Genomic DNA, 19447 nt, shown 5'->3' with positions numbered 1-19447 from the left:
TGAGTGCATGGTTCGGTCATCGCAGCAAATTTAGCTGAGATGCCAGAGTGACAGATTGGTCAGTCTGGGATGAAGGCTGACGATCTGCCCTCTGATGATAGGGTCAGTTCCTCGAACTTATGTTTATTAAACAATTAAAGCCCTGTCTTTTTAGATCTATTGGACCACAAAGAGATTAAACAGCATCTACCCGAAGACTGTTACCCCTGTGGGACATAAAAGGGCCTTTGGGTTGTGAGCCCATTAGAAATGCAGTCAGTGGTCCCCATATTGAATATTTATATAACCATTCATTGGCATTTCTTATCTGTATAAATGTATCCATCTTTCCAAGGCACTCGGAAGTTGTTGCTACACAAAAAAAGTCAGTAGCTTTCTAGGAGTGCTGTTCCTCCTATCAGTTGATTTTCCAGTTGTCACAGAAATGACCTCGTGAAAATGACACCACTACTCTTATCCCTGGCACAACTCTAAAAATAGTGCGATGTGTGGCTACTGTTACTCCGGGCAGAGGAGAGCAATGTTTCTGCTGTTACAGAGGGGCGTGAAAATTAAGCGCATGAAGACAGAATGATGAAGAGTGTGGTCACACTCAGGCAAGGAATCCATAAAACATGAACACACTTCAATTATATCAGATGAAATAATGTTGTTCGCGTTCAAAGTTGCGTTTATTTTTGTAGACAGGGGGTACTGAGACATCCGGCTCTCATTTACCACTGGGAGCTAAGTGCAACGGTAATGGCTAGCAGCTGTAATTTCCCAATTACAATAACACGTGGTGTTATTGGTCTATTTAGTTCTAGGTGGAAAACCTGGATTATAGCAGCAGTAAAATGCTGTGCCCTTTTTTGCACATAGGAGGTGTCAAACCACTTGCCCCTCTTTTAAAGCTGGGTGCCAAAACAGTGGTGACAACCTGCAGCTGCAATTACTTTACTGCTTGGAATTCATGGCTCTGTTTAGTTCTAGGTGAAAAGGTTGGCCATGAGCAGCTATAAAAAGTGGTTAAGCTGTTTTTCATTATTATGGTACATACATTGCACTTTTTTTTCAAAGAGGGAGTGCTAAGAAACCCGACCCTCGTTTAAAACCAGGCGCTAAATGTAGTGATAATATCGAGCAGGCTGATTTTCATTACCTACTGTATTTAGGATTGATTTCATCTACGCTGCTGTGCTGTGTCCGTTGTCCGCACTCTGGGCGGCTGAAATGTGCTTAAGTAAAATGCCAACAGAATATGCTGAAAACAACTGAGCATCTCAAATACTTAAAGGGAACGAGAAAATGACCAGTATATCGTGACCTGTATTAAAAAGAAAAAACACAGGTAAAATAAACTCGAACAGAAAAATGGTCAACATAAACAGAAAGGATTCTAGGAAGCTAGCTGGATTCGATAGCTCACTAGCTAGCAAAACTTTAACTCGTAGTGCAGGTTAGTGGGGGAAAGATTAGGGGAGACCCTCAGATTCTAGCTCGGTATGAGTGACTTCAAACTAGCAAACACTGAAAAACAAGGAGATACGGGTGGAACAAGAACCCTGAGTTATACACCACACCCAAAACCCACTGAGAAAAGAATTGAAGCACTCAGGCGAGCATACCATGGCCAGTGAAAATAAGAATGGAGGCATAGTCGCACACACTCCGAGCTTTACATGAGCACGCTTGTACTGCCAAACTCACAAAACACATTTGTAATCTAAAATGCAAACTAACTCACAAAAAAAGGAGAGGGTAATACACGTAGCGCTTGCTGACAAAATGCACTGAATCGGAAACCTTCTACAGGCAGAGTCTGCCACACAGGTGGACAGATAGCAACATAACCATAGACATGCACACATACGTTTGCCGACACACCCATAGATATCCTCACTCCTTTTCGCACACAGACTACATCACACAGAAGTAAAAAAAGATTCCCATTTCCTAATCGCAAATGATCTTAAGCGTCATAAATGATGCACGCGTGGTAAAAACGTGCCCTTATAGGAACACATGCGCATTTCTTCCTGGCCTCGTTTGTCTTTGCAACATGCACCCCTGTCGACACCCCCAGTTTATCCCTCCCACTGTGCCTTTTATGACGTCATTGCGCAGAAGCCCGTGCGTGTTACCGATAGGGGGCTGTTGTGTCTTGTGTGGTTGTGGTGGGCGAGTGTGCAGAGTACGGAACAGTGCAGGAAATGGACTCAGACTTGCGGCAAGTGTGTATTTCCAGTACACATGTGTACGCCCATGTCTCCATGGCAAAAGCTGTCCCCGCCTGGGTGTTTGCATACCTTATCTCGTGTTTATTTTGAGGGAGAACTGCAGGATCAGGCAGTTGTGTTTGTGGTGGCCTCGCTGTTCTGTCTCCACTGGCAAAATACCTTGCTTCGTGTGTGGGACGTAGCCCTCTCTCAGGCGCAGCACCACCCCAGCTCCCACTCTCTTGTACCTGGAACCCCAACAGAAGGCACTGTCTCATCCGGAACCCCCTCTCTCTCTCTCTCTCTCTTCACTTACAGAGCACCGTTCAACTGAAGAGAGCCAGCTCACCTGTCTGGACACCTGGACATCAGAAAACAGGCCACTTTCTTCCTGAGTGCGGACTTGGGGTTCATCACCAGCTATGGAGCCGGGCCACGTCTCCATCCACACAGAAATGGCTGAATTTGTACCAAATGGTAAACATGCAGAGGCAATGGGTGCAAAGCCTCCTTCTGAGCGGGACAGGTAAGTGGGGGTTACCTATTGGGGTAATTGATTTTGTAGTGAAGCAGCTCAAAATTCAATATTAGTCAAGGCCCATCTCACGGGCTCTGATCTGAGTTCTTTAGCTGTGCCAACCCCAATCTGGAACACCTTTTCTTCGTTTTAAAGAAATGTTTTACGCCATCATTTGAATCCCGCCACTTACGCTGCCACCACCCCTCTGCCCATTGGTCTATTGCTTTGTACAGTAAGGTTTTATTTCATCACAATTAAAGTTTTGAATCCTACATTTTCTGACCTATTATGTGGCCCCATAGTCCACTAAACTTACTCTACGGTTATGAATGCATTCATACTTTATATGTGTGCTGCATAGGTCAGATTGGGCATAGGGCGGCGGGAATCGAGAGGGTGATGGGGCATTAATGTGCAGTGAGGAAGTGTGTTCATAGGCTCCAAGGTGGGACAGTGTGAGTCCTCTTTCTGTTCATAAGCTACAAGACGCCAATTTATGCCATAGGCTGATTAACTGGTAACTATTATTTTGTAATGCTATTTAGCACACTTGTCATACACTAATGTGTCTTAGGGCCAGATGTTCAAAGCTTTTTGCACATCGCAAACAGCGAATTTCACTGTTTGCGACGTGCAAAAAACACATCGCGATGCCCAATCCCCGTTTTGCAAGTCGGTAACCTGGCATTCATCCTGCTAAGCTATTGTTACCAATAGTCAGTGGTGTGTTATACGCAAATTCATGCCAGGGGCTTCGGAGTGGTTCCACTAGAGTGTAGCTTTATCCCAGAAAATTCCATAAAATAGGGATTTGTAGTCACATTCAACATGCTGCAGCGCCTGGAGCATTCCACTATTTAAAGCCCATACCACTAAGAAAGTAATTTAGAACAGAACACAAGTTAAAAAATGGACTAATTGCCTATCGCTAAGAGAAAAGTTTGTTCACTCCTGTTTTTCCACAGCATAAAGTACTAAAGTCTAGCTTAAAATTTCACATGCAACATGTGAAAATATAAAATAGGTGGAAAAACATTAATGAGCATTACTCTCCATTTCTAGGCATTTATTGGATGCAAAAACACACCAACACATAGCTCAAATGTTGTTTCTGCCAGGCTGTTTTTTATGTTCATTATTAACACAGAAGTCTTGTGCCAAGCTCCAGAGCAAACCTTGCTTCATGGTATGGCGTTGTTGCTTTGGAGACCAGCCCTGGACTCATTCGTGCTTGAGGTTCCATACTGCATGAGACCATACTTCTCTCATCACCCTGAAACATGAGTGATTGAGGAATTCTCTGCAGTTGTTCAGTGCCCCGGGGAACGACAGTTGCAGCCACCACCTTTTCTTTCCTCACTGTTCATTCCCTGAAAAAGGGCCTGCTGTTTCATGTCTGCATCCCCTTACACAGTCCACAGTGGACTAAAGATGCCTGATTGGTTTATCTCCAAGTATTGGAAATTTCAAAAGAGGGTAATTTAGGACGGAAAAACGAGATGTTTCCCACATACCAAATGAATATACCTGACCAAAGGTAGCACAACATGCACTGGTAAAACTTATATGATTGGGTTTCATTTACTGGTGCAAGCAGCGTTAGCACTTTGGAGTTAAATTCACAGGAGGAGATAAACAGGCACATACAGAGAGGCTGCAGTTGTAACTATGTCCCTCACTGTTACCACTTAAGTGGAGACAGAAGGATATATCCAATCACCCAGTAGCGCCAGCTACGCTGTCAAAAGTCCACTAGGCTGAAGCCATGATTTATAAAGTTTCAAGTCAGTGGCTGGTCAAAACCAGTGGTCGAAAAGGGTTGACCCAAGGGCCACTCCATAAATGCTTGGTAAGCCACCACTGGTGTAACAACAACCCCTGCGGTGTGGGGGCCCCCAAGCTCCAGGGGACCACCCCCTGGGTGACAGGCCTCTGCCTGAGAGCTCCTGACTGGTCGGTCGGGGAGCCTGTGAAGGTACTTTCCAGGGGGCCCCCTCGAGTTTTGTTACGTCACGGTAAACCACCACTCCACATCAGGCACTAGAAAGATTATTCATGACAGCCTCACAGCCTTGGTTTAATAAAGGGCAGAGTCACTCTAGATTGGTGTTAATGTGTGTTACCACATTTCCAAAAAAACTATAAACTGTGAAAAAACTTTATCCGAGAAGAATAAAAACAGAAATCATGGAACTACGAAACTGTTACCCAGAAAAGTTTTCATTCATATGGCCTAGAAACCTTAGTACTCCACAGACACTGAGTAAATAGCAAAAAAGCTGGACATCATTTTCAGTACACGTCTATTGTACAATTCAGTTCAGTAGTGAAAGGTTCGAACCTACAACTCTTCCTAATCATGAAAATACTTCCACCATCACAAATCAACCACTGCGTGGGAGGGAGTGTAGCAAGGATGGGGGTTCAAATGATCCCTAACAATGAGTCATCAGGACTACCACTATATCATGTATGGAGGGCTCTCAAGAGCAATAACCAGCAAAAAACTAAAGCTCTCCGCTAGCTCTGGAGACATCAGGGGTATAACTACTCCCGGTTTTACGGTTCTGTCTTATTATATTTCTGTCTGTATTTATTCATGTTTATTTTTTGTTTATTTTTTCTGCATTTGTCCATATTTATTTCATGTTTAATAAACCTGAAATGGGTATATTTTCAAAATGTTCATGTGTTTTAGTTATAGACAATACAATATAGTAATCTGAAAGCATTTGCATTGTTTAATGGTATAAACTTCTGTAAATCTGCATGTAGTTCTGCTTAGTTGGGATTTTGTTTTTTAACTCCCCTGCTTGTCAATCTGCGCACCCACTGACCTGGCACTCACGATTGACAGTAGTGAGAGTCATTGAAAGCAGACCTGTTTTCTGAATTTTTCTGACTTTAAAATTGAATACAGACAGGAAAACAGATAATTTTCTGTCTGTATTTATCAGTAAAAATCAGTAACAACTGAATTCTGATAGTCCTAGGTATTATTCAGATACCATTGACAAGGCTTTCTGGAACAAAGGACAGTGATAATGTATCCCTCTATACCTCACTAATCCAACAGCATACCTTCAGGTGACAAAAGCTTGGAGGAAGATCACTAGAACTCTAGGGTGCCCACTTCTGGAACTCCTTGAATCCCACCCAGAGAGCAGGACCTAATTATCTCCATTTCAGAAAAAAATCAAAACCTGAACTTTTCTAGATCGAGTTCAGCTAAAGACCTGTTAGTAGATAAAGGCAGCAATTGGTACTAACTTGGGGTTATCAAGCGAGGAATAGTGGAAAAAGTTCACACCCAACATTTGGTTGAACATCTGTTACCAAAAATCTTGATCTTGTATTCTGCAGTACCTGTGGTGTGGCACAGAACAGTACGAAAACTTCTATATACATTTCTTAATATGTAGATGTTGAGCCATAAGTAGTTGACAGAGGCAGTGTAAAATATTTGTGGCCAGCTTCTAAAATCTTAACAGAATTGTACATATATTGAATGAGAAATGTGATACCCTTGTGCAACCACGAGCCCTTTTAGTATATATGAGTGCTCCTTAGGTATTGCTAAGCCATCATGAGAAGGGATTACATGGCTAAATAACAGATTAACTAATCGGGACATGTCGGCATGCTGTTGAAGCACAATGACAAGTATTTTTGAAAAGATGAATGTCAAGGCGTGCTAGTCGTATGTGAGTTACCTAGTTGGGCGTGCAAATTGGAAGAAGTTGAAACACTTCCAAATTCCACATTTATTGATGGAACCATCCTGCCTTGGAATCTTGACTCATTGGCAGTGACTGTTTTATCGGTCTGTGTCCCGGCCACCCACATCATGTGGTGCCCTCCTTCACGCAGCACGTCCCCGACTGGTAAAAAGCAGAGGTTACAATGCTCCAAACTCCACCCAAATGAGGTTCGTTGACCCTTTTGGTCTCACTCTGAGGTAAACCCCATTTGCAGACAAAATAAGGGTTTTAACTGGTTTGCCAAGCAGCGTTTAGACAAGGGGGTTGCTAAAACTGAAATAGATTCCTACACAACCACACAGCTGCAGATTTGATTTGTCTAGCTCTTCATTTTGTTAGTGCACTGTACAAATGCTGTGCAGTTAATTTCCACTTGTAAAAAAACCCAAATCTATAAAAATGCAAGAGTAAACATTTTCATACTCTTCTTCTGCGTGTTTCTTACTGATTTGATGTGCTTCTACCTTCTGTTTTCTTGTTGGACAATGTTTTTCTTTGTTTTTCCTTTAGGTGCATCGAGAACCAGAACAACCAAGCAGAACTTGAAGAATTTCTACCTCATGTCAATGATTCAAAAAAGTCACGCTTTACTGACGTAAGTTAGTTGGGGGGGTGTAGTAACACCAAGTAGGGGAGTTAGTGCTGGGGAAATTAAGTTTCACACTTTCCATTTTGAGGTTAATCTCACTGCACTTTGAAAGGTTTGATTGACTATGTCTGCCTTTCGTTTTTTAGGTGTGTTAGGGTTATCTAGAGACTGCACCTTCGCTGTATTATGCTATGGTTGTTAGATGACTGAATCATCATCTTGCAATATTTAAAAAGAGTAATTACTCATTCTGTAATTGATCAGGTTATGACAAAGGTTAGATTGGATGCTGGATAATTAGTGGTTGTCTCTTTGCTGGAAAAGACTCAGTAGTTGCTTCTCTATCTTTTTAGAGCAATGTTGAGTTAGTTGATTGTTAGCTCCATAGAATGGACTGTTTTAAAATGTATTTGCAAGAAGTTGAAAAGTGGTTTATTGTGTATACTGTCTCTTGGCATTGTATTTGTTTATCCATTATGTTGATTTGTTTTGAAGGTGTGCGTTGTTACCTTATTGTTGGTTTATTGAAAATATATGGGACTGTGAAACAAAATCCCTGAGGCTTCGTAATTAGTACAAGGTCAACTATTTAAGCTGGGTTGCCCTTCATTGAGATGATTAGGCTTCAAAAATTAAAGGATTAAACTGTGTTAGCAATGAAGAAGACTGTATTATAAGCCAAATAATTTCTGTCACCAAACCATTCAAATTGAATAATAGAGAAAATGTTTTTGTTTTGATCTCTGAATAAGACAAGTACATCTCTGTTTTTACTTTAAATAAATCCAGGGGTGAATTGAGTTTCATGTATAGGTAGATGCAATTACAAATAATTTGAAGTAGATACCAAATAGTTATTTAGTGTATCTCTCAGTCATGGCACACTCCGTAGATAGGGCCACAAGTGAAATTATTTTTTAAGTCTTTAACAGGCCATCTATTCCAAGTAATAATAAATAGACAGTCAGTGCTCCCTACAGTTCAAAACAGGGTTATGATTACACCGTTAGGTAGGCATATCACTCTAGCTATTGCAAAAACTGAAAGAAATAAGGCAGAGCAATGCTTCTTGTCTAGATGATGCCATCTCCCCATAGCTATTCTTTCATAATTGTGAACTTCGAAAGCAATTGTGTTCAAGACCCTCTATTTAATCTATATTAGTCCCCAAACTCTGACTATCACACCTCTTCTATTCCTGAAGTCCAGATTGACCTTCTACAGTCCAGCACCACACCCAGAATCAATTTATCCAGTTTATTGCTTGCTTAACCTTCGTGGTTAGCAAATTCAAATGAGTGATTGCCAATCCTCTTCTTAGGCAACAAGATAATGACAAGTATGTGAACAGAGCACTGAAAAACACCTGACTTCCTAAAAAATCTGACAACTTACATATTCTCGATGTAAATATTAGCTCAGTTTGGTTCAGTGTTAGTTCAAGGTCCAAGCATGAGAGGCTGTTTACTGCCATGTCATGCTCTGCAAAATGTTAACAGGGCACCTCTTTCTGAGTATTATTTGTTTGTTTCACATGTAGTTCATTTTTGGTAGTTTTGGGTTAGTTTATGCTTAATTGATTTTCCTACAGAATCGATTACTGGTTATCCTCCTGATAGAGAATTTTGGGTTAGTTGGTGGTTTAATCCCCATTATGAATTGTTATGTTTTTCTGAGAGTTGATCCTTCATGGTCAAGTATTCTGGATCTCAGTGGATTTCTCTCTCTAGATGTTTGAGTTGTTGGTGGTTAATCTCTTTTCCTGAAGTTGTAAAGTGATACATGGTTCTTTGTGTAGTTTTAGAGCCATTGGTATTCCTTTCATCCTTGTACACTGTATTTTCTTGGTAGGTCGTTTGGTTGATAATTCCCAATCAAATAAATATTGGGTGGATTAGTGGCTAATTCTTTTACATGATGTGTTAATTTATGGTTGGTTCTTTCTTGTATGTGCACTGTGACAAACTGTTCATTCCAACTTCTTAATTGTTGGGTGGTTCATGAATCATTCTCAGTCATGTATAGCTGTGTTGGACGAGGCACCTTCCTTTATTTGCTGGTTTGCATTGTCTGCTGCTTCATTCTTCATATAATGTTTGGACATTTTATAACATCACAGGCTACATTCTATCTTGGATGTTGCATGGATTAGTTCGTTTTAATTTTTCCTTCGGATCATGTTTTTCCAATATCGCGGTTGCATCGGAGATGTTTGTTTTGTTTGTACTGGTGGTGTGTGATGTGAAGATTCTTTAATCTGAGGTGTAATTGAGAGTTGGATTGAGGTGGTGGTTAAACTTGCATTAGATGGGCATGCAACTCAGAGTAAATGTACGTGTCTTACAAATATGTGTGTTTGTGTGTGTGTGTGTGTGTGTGTGTGTGTGTGTGTATGTGTAGACACCCCACATGGCTTTAAGAAATCAGCTCAAGATAATGTCGCAAAAAAATATCTTTGTATACATTCTTATAGACAAGGCCGGACTTGCCTTACCAGGCATCAGGATTTTCCCCTGGAGGCTGGAAAAGTGGGGGCCCGCTTTTGTTACTGGGTGGCCAGCAGTGCAGAAGTTTTAAAAGGACTGCAGAGTTCCTTGTATATTCAAGAGTTTTCAGGCAACATAAAAGTGGTAAAATAATTCTGGTGATTAATGTACCTGCTGGAGGGAGATCGGAGTTTTGTCTTGTGGCAGTTTTGACTCATCTAAGGTAACACAGATGGCTAACATGCCTGTTGCAAAGTACATGTACTATGCAAATCACAAAAACATATTTTATGTGCACATTTCAATGGGATACTGCTTTTATCACAGAGATCCTTTTGTTACTGTGCATTTCATAAGTTAGAATGATAACCTAGCACAGTGAGTTATGAACTTCTATCAAAGAGCTGTAAGCAAACTGCATGGTACAGGTTAGAAAGTTATGTTTTTTCACAGTCTTTGATTATCCTAATTTTGCTAAAAAGGGATTGTTTTGGTAGAAATAAATTGTTATTAGTAAATTCAATCCTAACCACTGTGTTATGTTCTGAATCCTGAGTTTATGCTTCCCCAGACCAAGCACTCATAAAAATGCTTACCAGTCTGATTGACATGTGAGTCCTACAACTTGCAGTCTCCTTTGTCTTATGTAATATTTTCTATACACTGATTTACACACGTATGATTCATTATCTCTGCATGTGTGTGTGGGATGTAAAGTACTCCAACACCATATACTGGTAAGAGAGGTGCTATGAAACAAATAAAATACATGTGAGAGGGGAGCTATGGAGAAATGAGAGGCACTGTTAGGGGTTGAATGTGAGGGAATCATTGAAGAGCCTTAATAAAGATTGCCATATCCTGGTGCACTGTATGGTCATCATTTAATATGCTTTAAAAACGAATACAATTGACTGTGTAATGAAAAGTGTGTTGTAGAATGCACTGTTCTTGCCATTTCCCCCAAATGATCTTGGTAGGGGGGTGGAGTACCACCCAAACCCCATTGTAGTGGCCAGGCTTGCTTGCTCTGCACCCTATAGGGGATGGTTTGACAAACATTTTCAGGGCTGCTTTGGGTTCCCAGTCCGGCCCTAATTATAGAAAATACATATCTTTAAACAAGTCATTTTCTAGTCATAAGCCCCTGGGATAAAAAAGAGGGGACTTTCCTAGATTCATATCTGCATTGGGGGCATTTGCAACAAGTTGTTTGCAGATTACAGCTAAGAGCCTGATTTTGAGTTAGGCAGACTGGCTACTCCGTCACAAATGTTAATAGTTATCCCATCCGCCATATTACAAGAGCATTACATTCAGTTAACTTGCAAAACGGATGGCGGGGATGTTTGTCACATTTGTGATGGAGTAACCCATCTGCCAAACTATAAATCAGGTCCTATGTCTTGAAACTCCAAAAATAATCACACAGACTTTTGACTGCAAAAAATATGACAGCCAGGACCATCAAAAACCAAAAAAAAGAAGACCTGAAAATAAGAAGACATTTGCAGGACTCTGGAGGCAAGTCCACTCAGTCCAGGCACCTGAAGAGAGTGGAAACCTGAATGTTGAAGCTCAATATATTTTATATTCCACTAATAAATCTTGTGAACACACAAGTCTGTTGAGGCTGGTCCAGCACATAGTAGTCATAGTATTATTACTCTAGCCCTCCTCCTAGGCCAGTTTCCACTGGCAGCACCATGCATGGCTGCTATGGGGATGAAGTAGATGTACACATTAGGACCAGGGCCACTGGAATTATGCAGCAAAGAGGCACCAAATTTTGCAGGGTTGACTAAATTATGAATCAAGGAAAGGAAATATTTGTTGAATAATCCAGCATAATTTGTGATAGTATTACTTCATTAGTTTATCATTTTTACACATGGTAATACCATTTGGGCAAAGATTTCACCTCAGTACCAATTTAACAACCAAATAATGAAAAAAACTACCAAAAGATGACAAGTTAACTGTAGGCGAGGGCCTTCCACAGTGCACAAACCCACATCGCCACATTTTTAGTAACTTTTGATCTGTTTAAGCGAAAAACAATGTTTTGTTAAAATCTGCAGATTATGCAGCAGATGATGGATTATGTGGCAAATGCGGTACATTCATAACTATGTGAAAAAGCTGCGGAATTGCATAACTCCACTGGCCCTGATTAATACTTGAGAAAATGTTGCCCTTACACACTCCTTCTCCCTTGCTCTATATTCAGCAGTCGTGATGTTTAGACAGCTTAAAAATTCCATGCCACATAAACACTTCATGAAGTAGCTGCTCAAACATCTAAAGCATCCTACAGACATGCAGCAGCATGGCTGGTTTGTTTGCACAGAGAGATTTGTGTCGTCAGAAGAGCCCTATCTGCTGCCTTTCCCAGCTGCATGCCTGCACAATTACAGCTAGCCTCTAGCTCTATACATACCGCTGGTGAACAAGTGCAGCCGTCAGTCATAATCGCGGCCATGCTTACAATCGGTGTGATTTTTGTGATATGCATTCATGGTTAAAGAGGTGGGCAATTAGCAGCGGTGGCTCCTCCGTTAGGACATAGGAGGGTCACCCCATCCCCACCAGCAGCAGCAGAAGCTGCAAACCTTTCACAACGAAGGGATAATAAACTATGTTTGTTGAGGTGAGGTGCTGAGGTAAGTTATTTAAAAAAAAAACATTTTTTTAATAAAGTTTATTAAAATTCCTCACCATCCCCCCCGCCCTCCGCAACCCTCTGCGCACCGACTAGCATCTTGTAACCCTGGCGAGCCGCGACCGGCAATGAGAAGTGTATGACAGAAAGATGCTGCTAGCTTAACTCTCTGCAAAAAATACCAAAAACACCTCATATAGGCCCTCATTCCGACCCTGGCGGTTTGAAACCGCCAGGGTGGAGGGCAGAGGAAGCACTGCCAACAGGCTGGCGGTGCTTCACGGGCCATTCTGACCGCGGCTGTAAAGCCGCGGTCAGAAAAGGGGAACCAGCGGTTTCCCGCCGGTTTACCCCTGGCCCAGGGAATCCTCCATGGCGGCGCTGCTTGCAGCGCCGCCATGGGGATTCCGACCCCATTCCCGCCAGCCTGTTTCTGGCGGTTTACACCACTAGAACCAGGCTGGCGGGAACGGGTGTCGTGGGGCCCCTGGGGGCCCCTGCACTGCCCATGCCACTGGCATGGGCAGTGCAGGGGCCCCCTAACAGGGCCCCACAAAGATTTTCAGTGTCTGCTTTGCAGACACTGAAAATCGCGACGGGTGCCACTGCACCCGTCGCACCCCTGCAAATTCGCCGGCTCCATTCGGAGCCGGCTTCCTCTTTGCAGGGGCTTTCCCGCTGGGCCGGCGGGCGATCTTTTGGAGATCGCCCGCCGGCCCAGCGGGAAAGTTAGAATGACCGCCGCGGTCATTTGACCGCGGTGCGGTCTTTTGGCGGTTTCCGCCTGGCGGGCGGCGGGCGGTGCCCGCCGGGGTCGGAATGACCTCCATAGTCATTCAAGTCAAAGGTATTTCACTGAAAACGTTCAGACCAACAAACACTGTTATTTACTATGGTAAAGGTCACATTTCTGCTAAGAGTGCCCAGCATGGCTAATTGCCTTCTGATATCATTAGAATAAGACCTTGTTTTGCCCTAATATCAGGCTACAAACCGTAGTGAAGATTCATCATTTCAGATAGAGCTAGCAGTCCTGTGCCCAACTTTTAATAAGAAAAGCGAACCTGAACTACTCTCATTGATGTAAGCAGAGGCAACTGTTTTGTTTCGCAAACAAGTTTTGGGCATCAGTTTGAGGAACCTTTGGAAGATTTATGAATTTAAAATTGGTCTCTTAATTCCAATTAGGGTGGAAGCAGAAATGTTTGCGTGCATCGTAATCACGGTTGACACCAAGGGAAAAAACACAACATGCCTAACAACAGTAAACTCCCCCACACAAAAAGTGCCATAATTCATGAATGTTATACAGAAATGAGAATGATAACACTGAAATCCACTTGTTATTTACCCTTTCTATATGTTCAGCTCATGATGGCCCTTAAAATCTGCTGTCATACTGTGCTTACTTTGTAATATGGGTGCATTATTACCAATTTTTTTTGGCACCTTGTTACTTGGCCTCAAGAGGAGAAGACAGGAAAGCATACCATCTATGCCTACATAAAACCTTCTACCACAGTTGTGATGCTAGACGTCTTTGTTTGGCTTTTAACTAATTAGTAGTCATCAAAAAAGTTGTAATTGTGCTTTGACGGGAAATGTGAACGATGGATTGCAACTCGTTGCGCTGTGTTGGGCAACATGGTATTGAAATATAGATGGATTCTTGCTGTGCAACATTTGCTTATATCTGAATTCATGTTGCATAGGGTAGTTTGTTGCTATACGCTGATGTCAATAAAACACTCTCTAACACTGTGTTGTTGATTGTGTGACCATGATATTAGCTTTACTTTTGGGGTACAAACTTTGGTTTTGTCATAAGGGAGACTAATTTATTTGTCTTGTTGGCTATTGAGGAGTTTGATGGTCTTTGATCCTTATCCATTGTTAGCTTACCTCCTGAAACAGGTTCATCACTCACTGGTCACTCTAGGCATTATAAATGTAGCCTCGTTACATCGAGCTAAGAAGCTTTTGTTGCAAATGATAGTCAAACACTTAGGCCCATGTTTATGCTTCTTTTTTTGCGCTGCAATTGTGTCATTTTTTTATGCAAAAGCGGGGCAAACGGACAAAATACAGTTGTATTTTGTCAGTTTGCACCGCTTTTGCATCAAAAAATGATGCAAATGCGGCGCAAAAAAATATAAATATGGGCCTTATTTTTTTGTCAATTATTCTTAGGGTGTTGTTCAAGATGACTCTAAAATGGTGTAAGATATTCAACTTTGTTGTTTGTTGGAGATGTTGACTTGCTATTCCTCCTAACATCTAGTCGCTCTTTGCAGTGGAGGTTGTGCCAGGATCCCCACCCTCCTTCATGTGCAGCGAACCCTCAAAAATATTGGTCTGCCTAAAGCAACCAATGTTAAAGAGTTTTATAGAGCATCAATCTTTGGTCCGGATGCATGCTTTCAGGGATTTCTGTTGAGCATTTAATGAGATTTGGGCTCCCGCAGAAAGTGAATGCACAAATCAAAGTCAAAATAAACATAGTCTTTTTTTCTTCACTCTCATTTCTTGAGATTTAAGATGCAGTTCAGGGTTCAAAATCAAGTTGATGGTCATATTATGTGGCCTACCACCCAGTTATAGAAAAAGGGACATTTACATTGTGCCTCTCATTGCTTTATTACTGTATGATGATTAAAACCACATTGGAGTTATTTCTCTATTCATGCAGTTTGTGTTAGAGCTGCTGTTGCAGTATGGTGATGTTTGATTTCTTCAGGTGTAACGTTGGACTATATGCGGTTCTGAAAGCAGTTGAAAACCTTGCTTGCCATGGATGGTATAAGTTGTGTAAATGTTGATGATTTATTTATTTGACATGTGGAGTGTGAGATCTTTGTGGAAGTTGTATTCTCACGAATGCTTAGCTGAAATGGTGGTTGGGATTTTACTCTAGTGAATAGTTTTGAATTCAATAGTGACTTTACCCTTCCATGATGCTGTTGAGTTTAAGTGGTTATTGAACCATCACTCCTTTATGTACTACTGTTAATGATTGATGGTCAGTCCCAGCATCTTAGAGCTGGAGTTAACAGTTACACTGCAACATTGTCTGATATGTTATATTGTTTACAATTTGCATGGTTTTGATGCTCTTGGTTTCGGATTAGGCATCAGTAAGTAGTGATAAATGTTACGTTTGTACTTCTTTGTTGGGAATATTTGGCTATGCTCGTGACTGGGTTATCATTATTTTGTAATGATCAGAGTGCTCTTTGAGTGGTGGTGGAGTCCTTCCTATGCTACATCAGTAATTTTTAAATGTGGGGTTGTTTTATTCGTTACTGATATATGTCGTTGTTTGACATAGGTGCCAAATGAACTCTTACTAGATGGGGTGGAACATTTTTCGACATGGAATATTCTGTGCCCAATAGCACTGTGTCAGAATCTTGTGATTGATCATTTGTTGTACGATCACAATTGCTAGGCATAAAAACATATTGCATACTTTTTTTACGCAAAAGCTATAGGTTTGGGAAGTGTGCACCCAATAGCACTGCTGCATTTAGTATGTACGGCCATTGATCCCTTCAGTGTCAAGCCTGAACTTTGAATGCACTGTTGATGGTAATACGCCTTATTATCTAATACTGGGCTGGTTTACTGGTTGAACCCTTATTATATCATAATGGCTGTTGTCAATTTTTGATCACTCAAGTACTGTTGCTGTTATGCAGAACTTGCATGATGGCTTAATTCCCACTTTCCTGAGATGACCTAGAAAGATTAAAACCATATTCTGCCTCAGAATGCTTTGTTGAGTTTGGATAATGGTGTGCTTTCTTACAAGATAATTAACATTGGGAATGACTGGCGGATAAACCTCAGCAGTGACAATTTGAAGGAGGGAGGTGTGATCCATTTTTTAAAGATGTTGGACAGTGTGAGATGCACCCACAGCTTGAACTCTTTCTATGCCACTGTAAGATCTACGGGGGTGCAGTTTGGTCTGTTTCTGTACCATAGAACTTTGTAGCAATGGGTGCTCTATTCACGATGCTACATCTCCTTTCTGTAGTTCGAAGGGAAGACGTCCTTTGGAATGTCCGTGTTCAACCTCAGCAACGCCATCATGGGCAGCGGCATCTTGGGGCTGGCGTACGCCATGGCCAACACTGGAATTGTTCTTTTCCTGTAAGTACCATGGGAAGATACCCTCCTCACTATAGTGCCTTGTTTTACCCTGTCCAGGAAATCTGTCCTGTTTTAGAATTTATCTGTATTCTTCACTCATTACTTAGTTATAGATTTGTATATATTTAACTACAAGTGAAGCTTGAAACCCATTTAATGGAAAGTCAGTTTGTTTTGTGCTTCGGTACATCACTACATAGGCACAGATTTTGAATGAGGAACATAATCTTAATCCGTTGAATATGTATATAGAATATATGCTTTGCGAAAAATCTACAGAATATGCAACATCTTTTTATTTTTACCTAAAAATATGTGCATAATTTGGAAGTTTTTAATTGTTTGTGATTTAAAATGTCAACAGAGGTCCCTAGAAAGTGAAGAGATGCCAATGAAACTGAATTCAGTGCTTTGTTCATGTCAGAAACACAAGTACCCATTCGCAGAAAATGTATGTATCAGTGTTCAGCATCTAAAAGATTGACAGGTTTTCTGGTTTGCTTGCTCATACCCGGCTTGTTTTGTACTTCTGTGATGGGTCTGCAACAGATTGTACTTTAGAATGTCGAGTACAAGAAAATCATGGCACACTATTATCGCGGACAAAAATAATGAGGAACAAAATATTAAAATGTAAGCCCACATAGGGAAGTATAGCTTTACTATTCTTAACTCATCATCTATGTACCTTGAAGATGTATATATTGTCAAGGCATATATAGGTAGACTCAGGTATAAAAAATGTATACCTACATACCTTTCGATATTTTGTGGCTCAATATTCTGTCTATGATATAAGTGTCCCACGATGTTCTGTAATTGATATTCAGCATCCAAACTTCTTCAACACACCGTGTAGGAGATGGTCAGAAATATAGTAGAACATTTGTTAACTGTGGCACATTGAATTGATGGTCATCCGTTGATATGGCTTCTACATTTCAAATGGTGCTGTGTAGGAGATTATATTAGTTGATGTACAGGGCTACACCACTGTATCTTTTTCGACCACACTAGCAAGAACCTACTGCTCGTAGTGCTCTGTGTGGTACCAGAATATCATAGTCACAATACCATCTCATTTAAATACTGCTTCCTGTATATAGTTTACAAAAATATCACCATTTTGAAGTGAATGGTGCAAAATCCACCCTGCGTGGAAGGATATTTTTGCAAATGATATGTATGGCACAAAATAAGCCAGGCAATATTTCTGCATATAATATTCTGACATACATGCAAAGGGCACACATCACACATAGAGTGATTGAGACAAGTAGGGTAGTGTTCTAATGTTATTTCAGTCTTTTGTCCCCCCCTCCCTCCCATCTTTCCTACGGGCAGACATTTATACTCAGCCTACAGGTTGTGAACCCACAGTAGCCACCGCTTTTTTTACAATACCCACTAAGCTGTATAGTCTATCTGGCATGATGCAGCCACCCCGCCAGCAAATAATGCACCTTCCAGAATGCACAGGACACAGAATATACAAATAGGAACGTCATCAGAAGTTAAGTTTCTGTTTAAATAACCTGTGCTGTCCGCAATTGATTCTCTGCCACAGGGTAAGGGAGAGGTCCAATATGGTTCTGGTCACTGGCCGGAAATGTGTCTTGGCTTGGGCCTAACAAATCCTTATGATGGCCCTGTTCCAGATGAAAAGCCACTCCAGGAATGTAGGTGCATCCCATGACTCGCCAGCCAAGCAGCTCCAGGTGGAGCCTAACAATTACAGTGGGGAGGGAGCATAAAACTGACCTATCAAGTGCTTGCCATCGGTTTTAGTGCAGCCAGTGCTTGTACCTCTGGCACATGTGTTTCTTGGTCATGCCAGTAAATTTATTGCTTAACATTTATGACTTGACTATGAAATTATAATACCACACATAAACCTCATGTGGCACAGATACATACCTGAAAATGTGCCCTTCATAGAGTAAGTAGACTTCACAGATCCCAATTTTTGTTTTGTCCTATCTGGAAATTTTACTGTGTCACCTAACATTGCAGTTACGTGGCACCATTTTAGTATCTGGGGAGGACTGTCTTCACAGAGAGGTTGTTTTGTGTTCTTACCTTGTCAGTCAACCTTTTCAATCTGCCGTAATTGCTATGAGTCGTTTACATAAGATAGCTTACATATGATTCCCTGATTTAGCTTTTTCAAATTTTACTCAAATTGTTATTCACTTTTTTTCATTCCACCCACTTCAGAAAACAACAAGGAGCAGGGGGTCAGCTTACCTAAATCATTGTCTAACTTCACTATGAGTGAAGGCGCACTGCTCCTTCACAAAGAGCACATCTGCACAAAAAGGATTTATCCTCAGTGCCAGGGACTTCTATGCCAATATGTGCTTTTTGAGACTAAAATATACTTTTGCTTGTAGCCAGTCGAGTTTTTTATACTGGCGAGTAGAGGGCCAGGCAGCTCCTACAATAACGTTTTATAAAAACCAAAACAACACAAAATAACCGTTGACAAAACCCAAAGCCTGGCAGCTAAGGGAAGACCTATTGGCTTTGCCTCAATGCCTGTATTTTTTTATTTTCACTGTACCATACCAGGGCAGGAATGACGACGCATGGTAGAGAAGAGCTGAAATGCAAATTGCTGTATTCTAACTGAAATTGCTTGGCTAGGACATTTGTTTTATCTCTTTCTGAAATTACCACTTCGCCTGGAGTGGCAAGTTGGGTCAAAGGGAGCAATTTAAAGGGAAACTTCAAACGATGGACAGGGTATTTGAGTAAATCTACTGTCGTTTGTTTCCCTAAGACGTTAATTATTAAGCTATGTTCCTAACCAACATGCTTTTTTTTCTGGGAGTGGCATGCACGTTTCGATTTTGAGTTAGGCAAGAGGAGAACTACATTCCATTTGCGTTCCCTCAGGCACTTCGATTTGGGTGAAAAATAATCTAAAAATCGTCCACTCTTGGTGGCACCAGGATCCCTGCTCACTTAACTTTAATCCTTTCATTTAATAAATTAAAAAAGGAAAATCAGTTGATAGCAAACCAACGTTGCTTCATGTGTTTCATTGTAGTGGGTATTTGGTGGATGAATACAA

General features: G+C 41.2%; 1 protein-coding gene across 1 annotated transcript in view; it reads left to right on the top strand.

Annotated features, from left to right (window-relative positions):
* Nucleotides 1-19447, top strand: part of SLC38A3 (solute carrier family 38 member 3) — a 269690-nt gene that overhangs the window by 99507 nt on the left and 150736 nt on the right. The window contains exons 2-4 of the mRNA XM_069206822.1: nucleotides 2517-2724; nucleotides 6990-7074; nucleotides 16256-16371. Coding sequence (XP_069062923.1) covers nucleotides 2621-2724; nucleotides 6990-7074; nucleotides 16256-16371 — 305 coding nt within the window. The 5' untranslated portion in view covers nucleotides 2517-2620. The remainder of the gene's footprint in view (nucleotides 1-2516; nucleotides 2725-6989; nucleotides 7075-16255; nucleotides 16372-19447) is intronic.

The sequence above is a fragment of the Pleurodeles waltl genome, chromosome 9 (assembly GCF_031143425.1).
Source record: "Pleurodeles waltl isolate 20211129_DDA chromosome 9, aPleWal1.hap1.20221129, whole genome shotgun sequence".
Classification (NCBI taxonomy): Eukaryota; Metazoa; Chordata; class Amphibia; order Caudata; family Salamandridae; genus Pleurodeles; species Pleurodeles waltl.
Note: the sequence above shows the minus strand (reverse complement) of the source record. Positions and strands in the feature narration are given on the sequence as shown.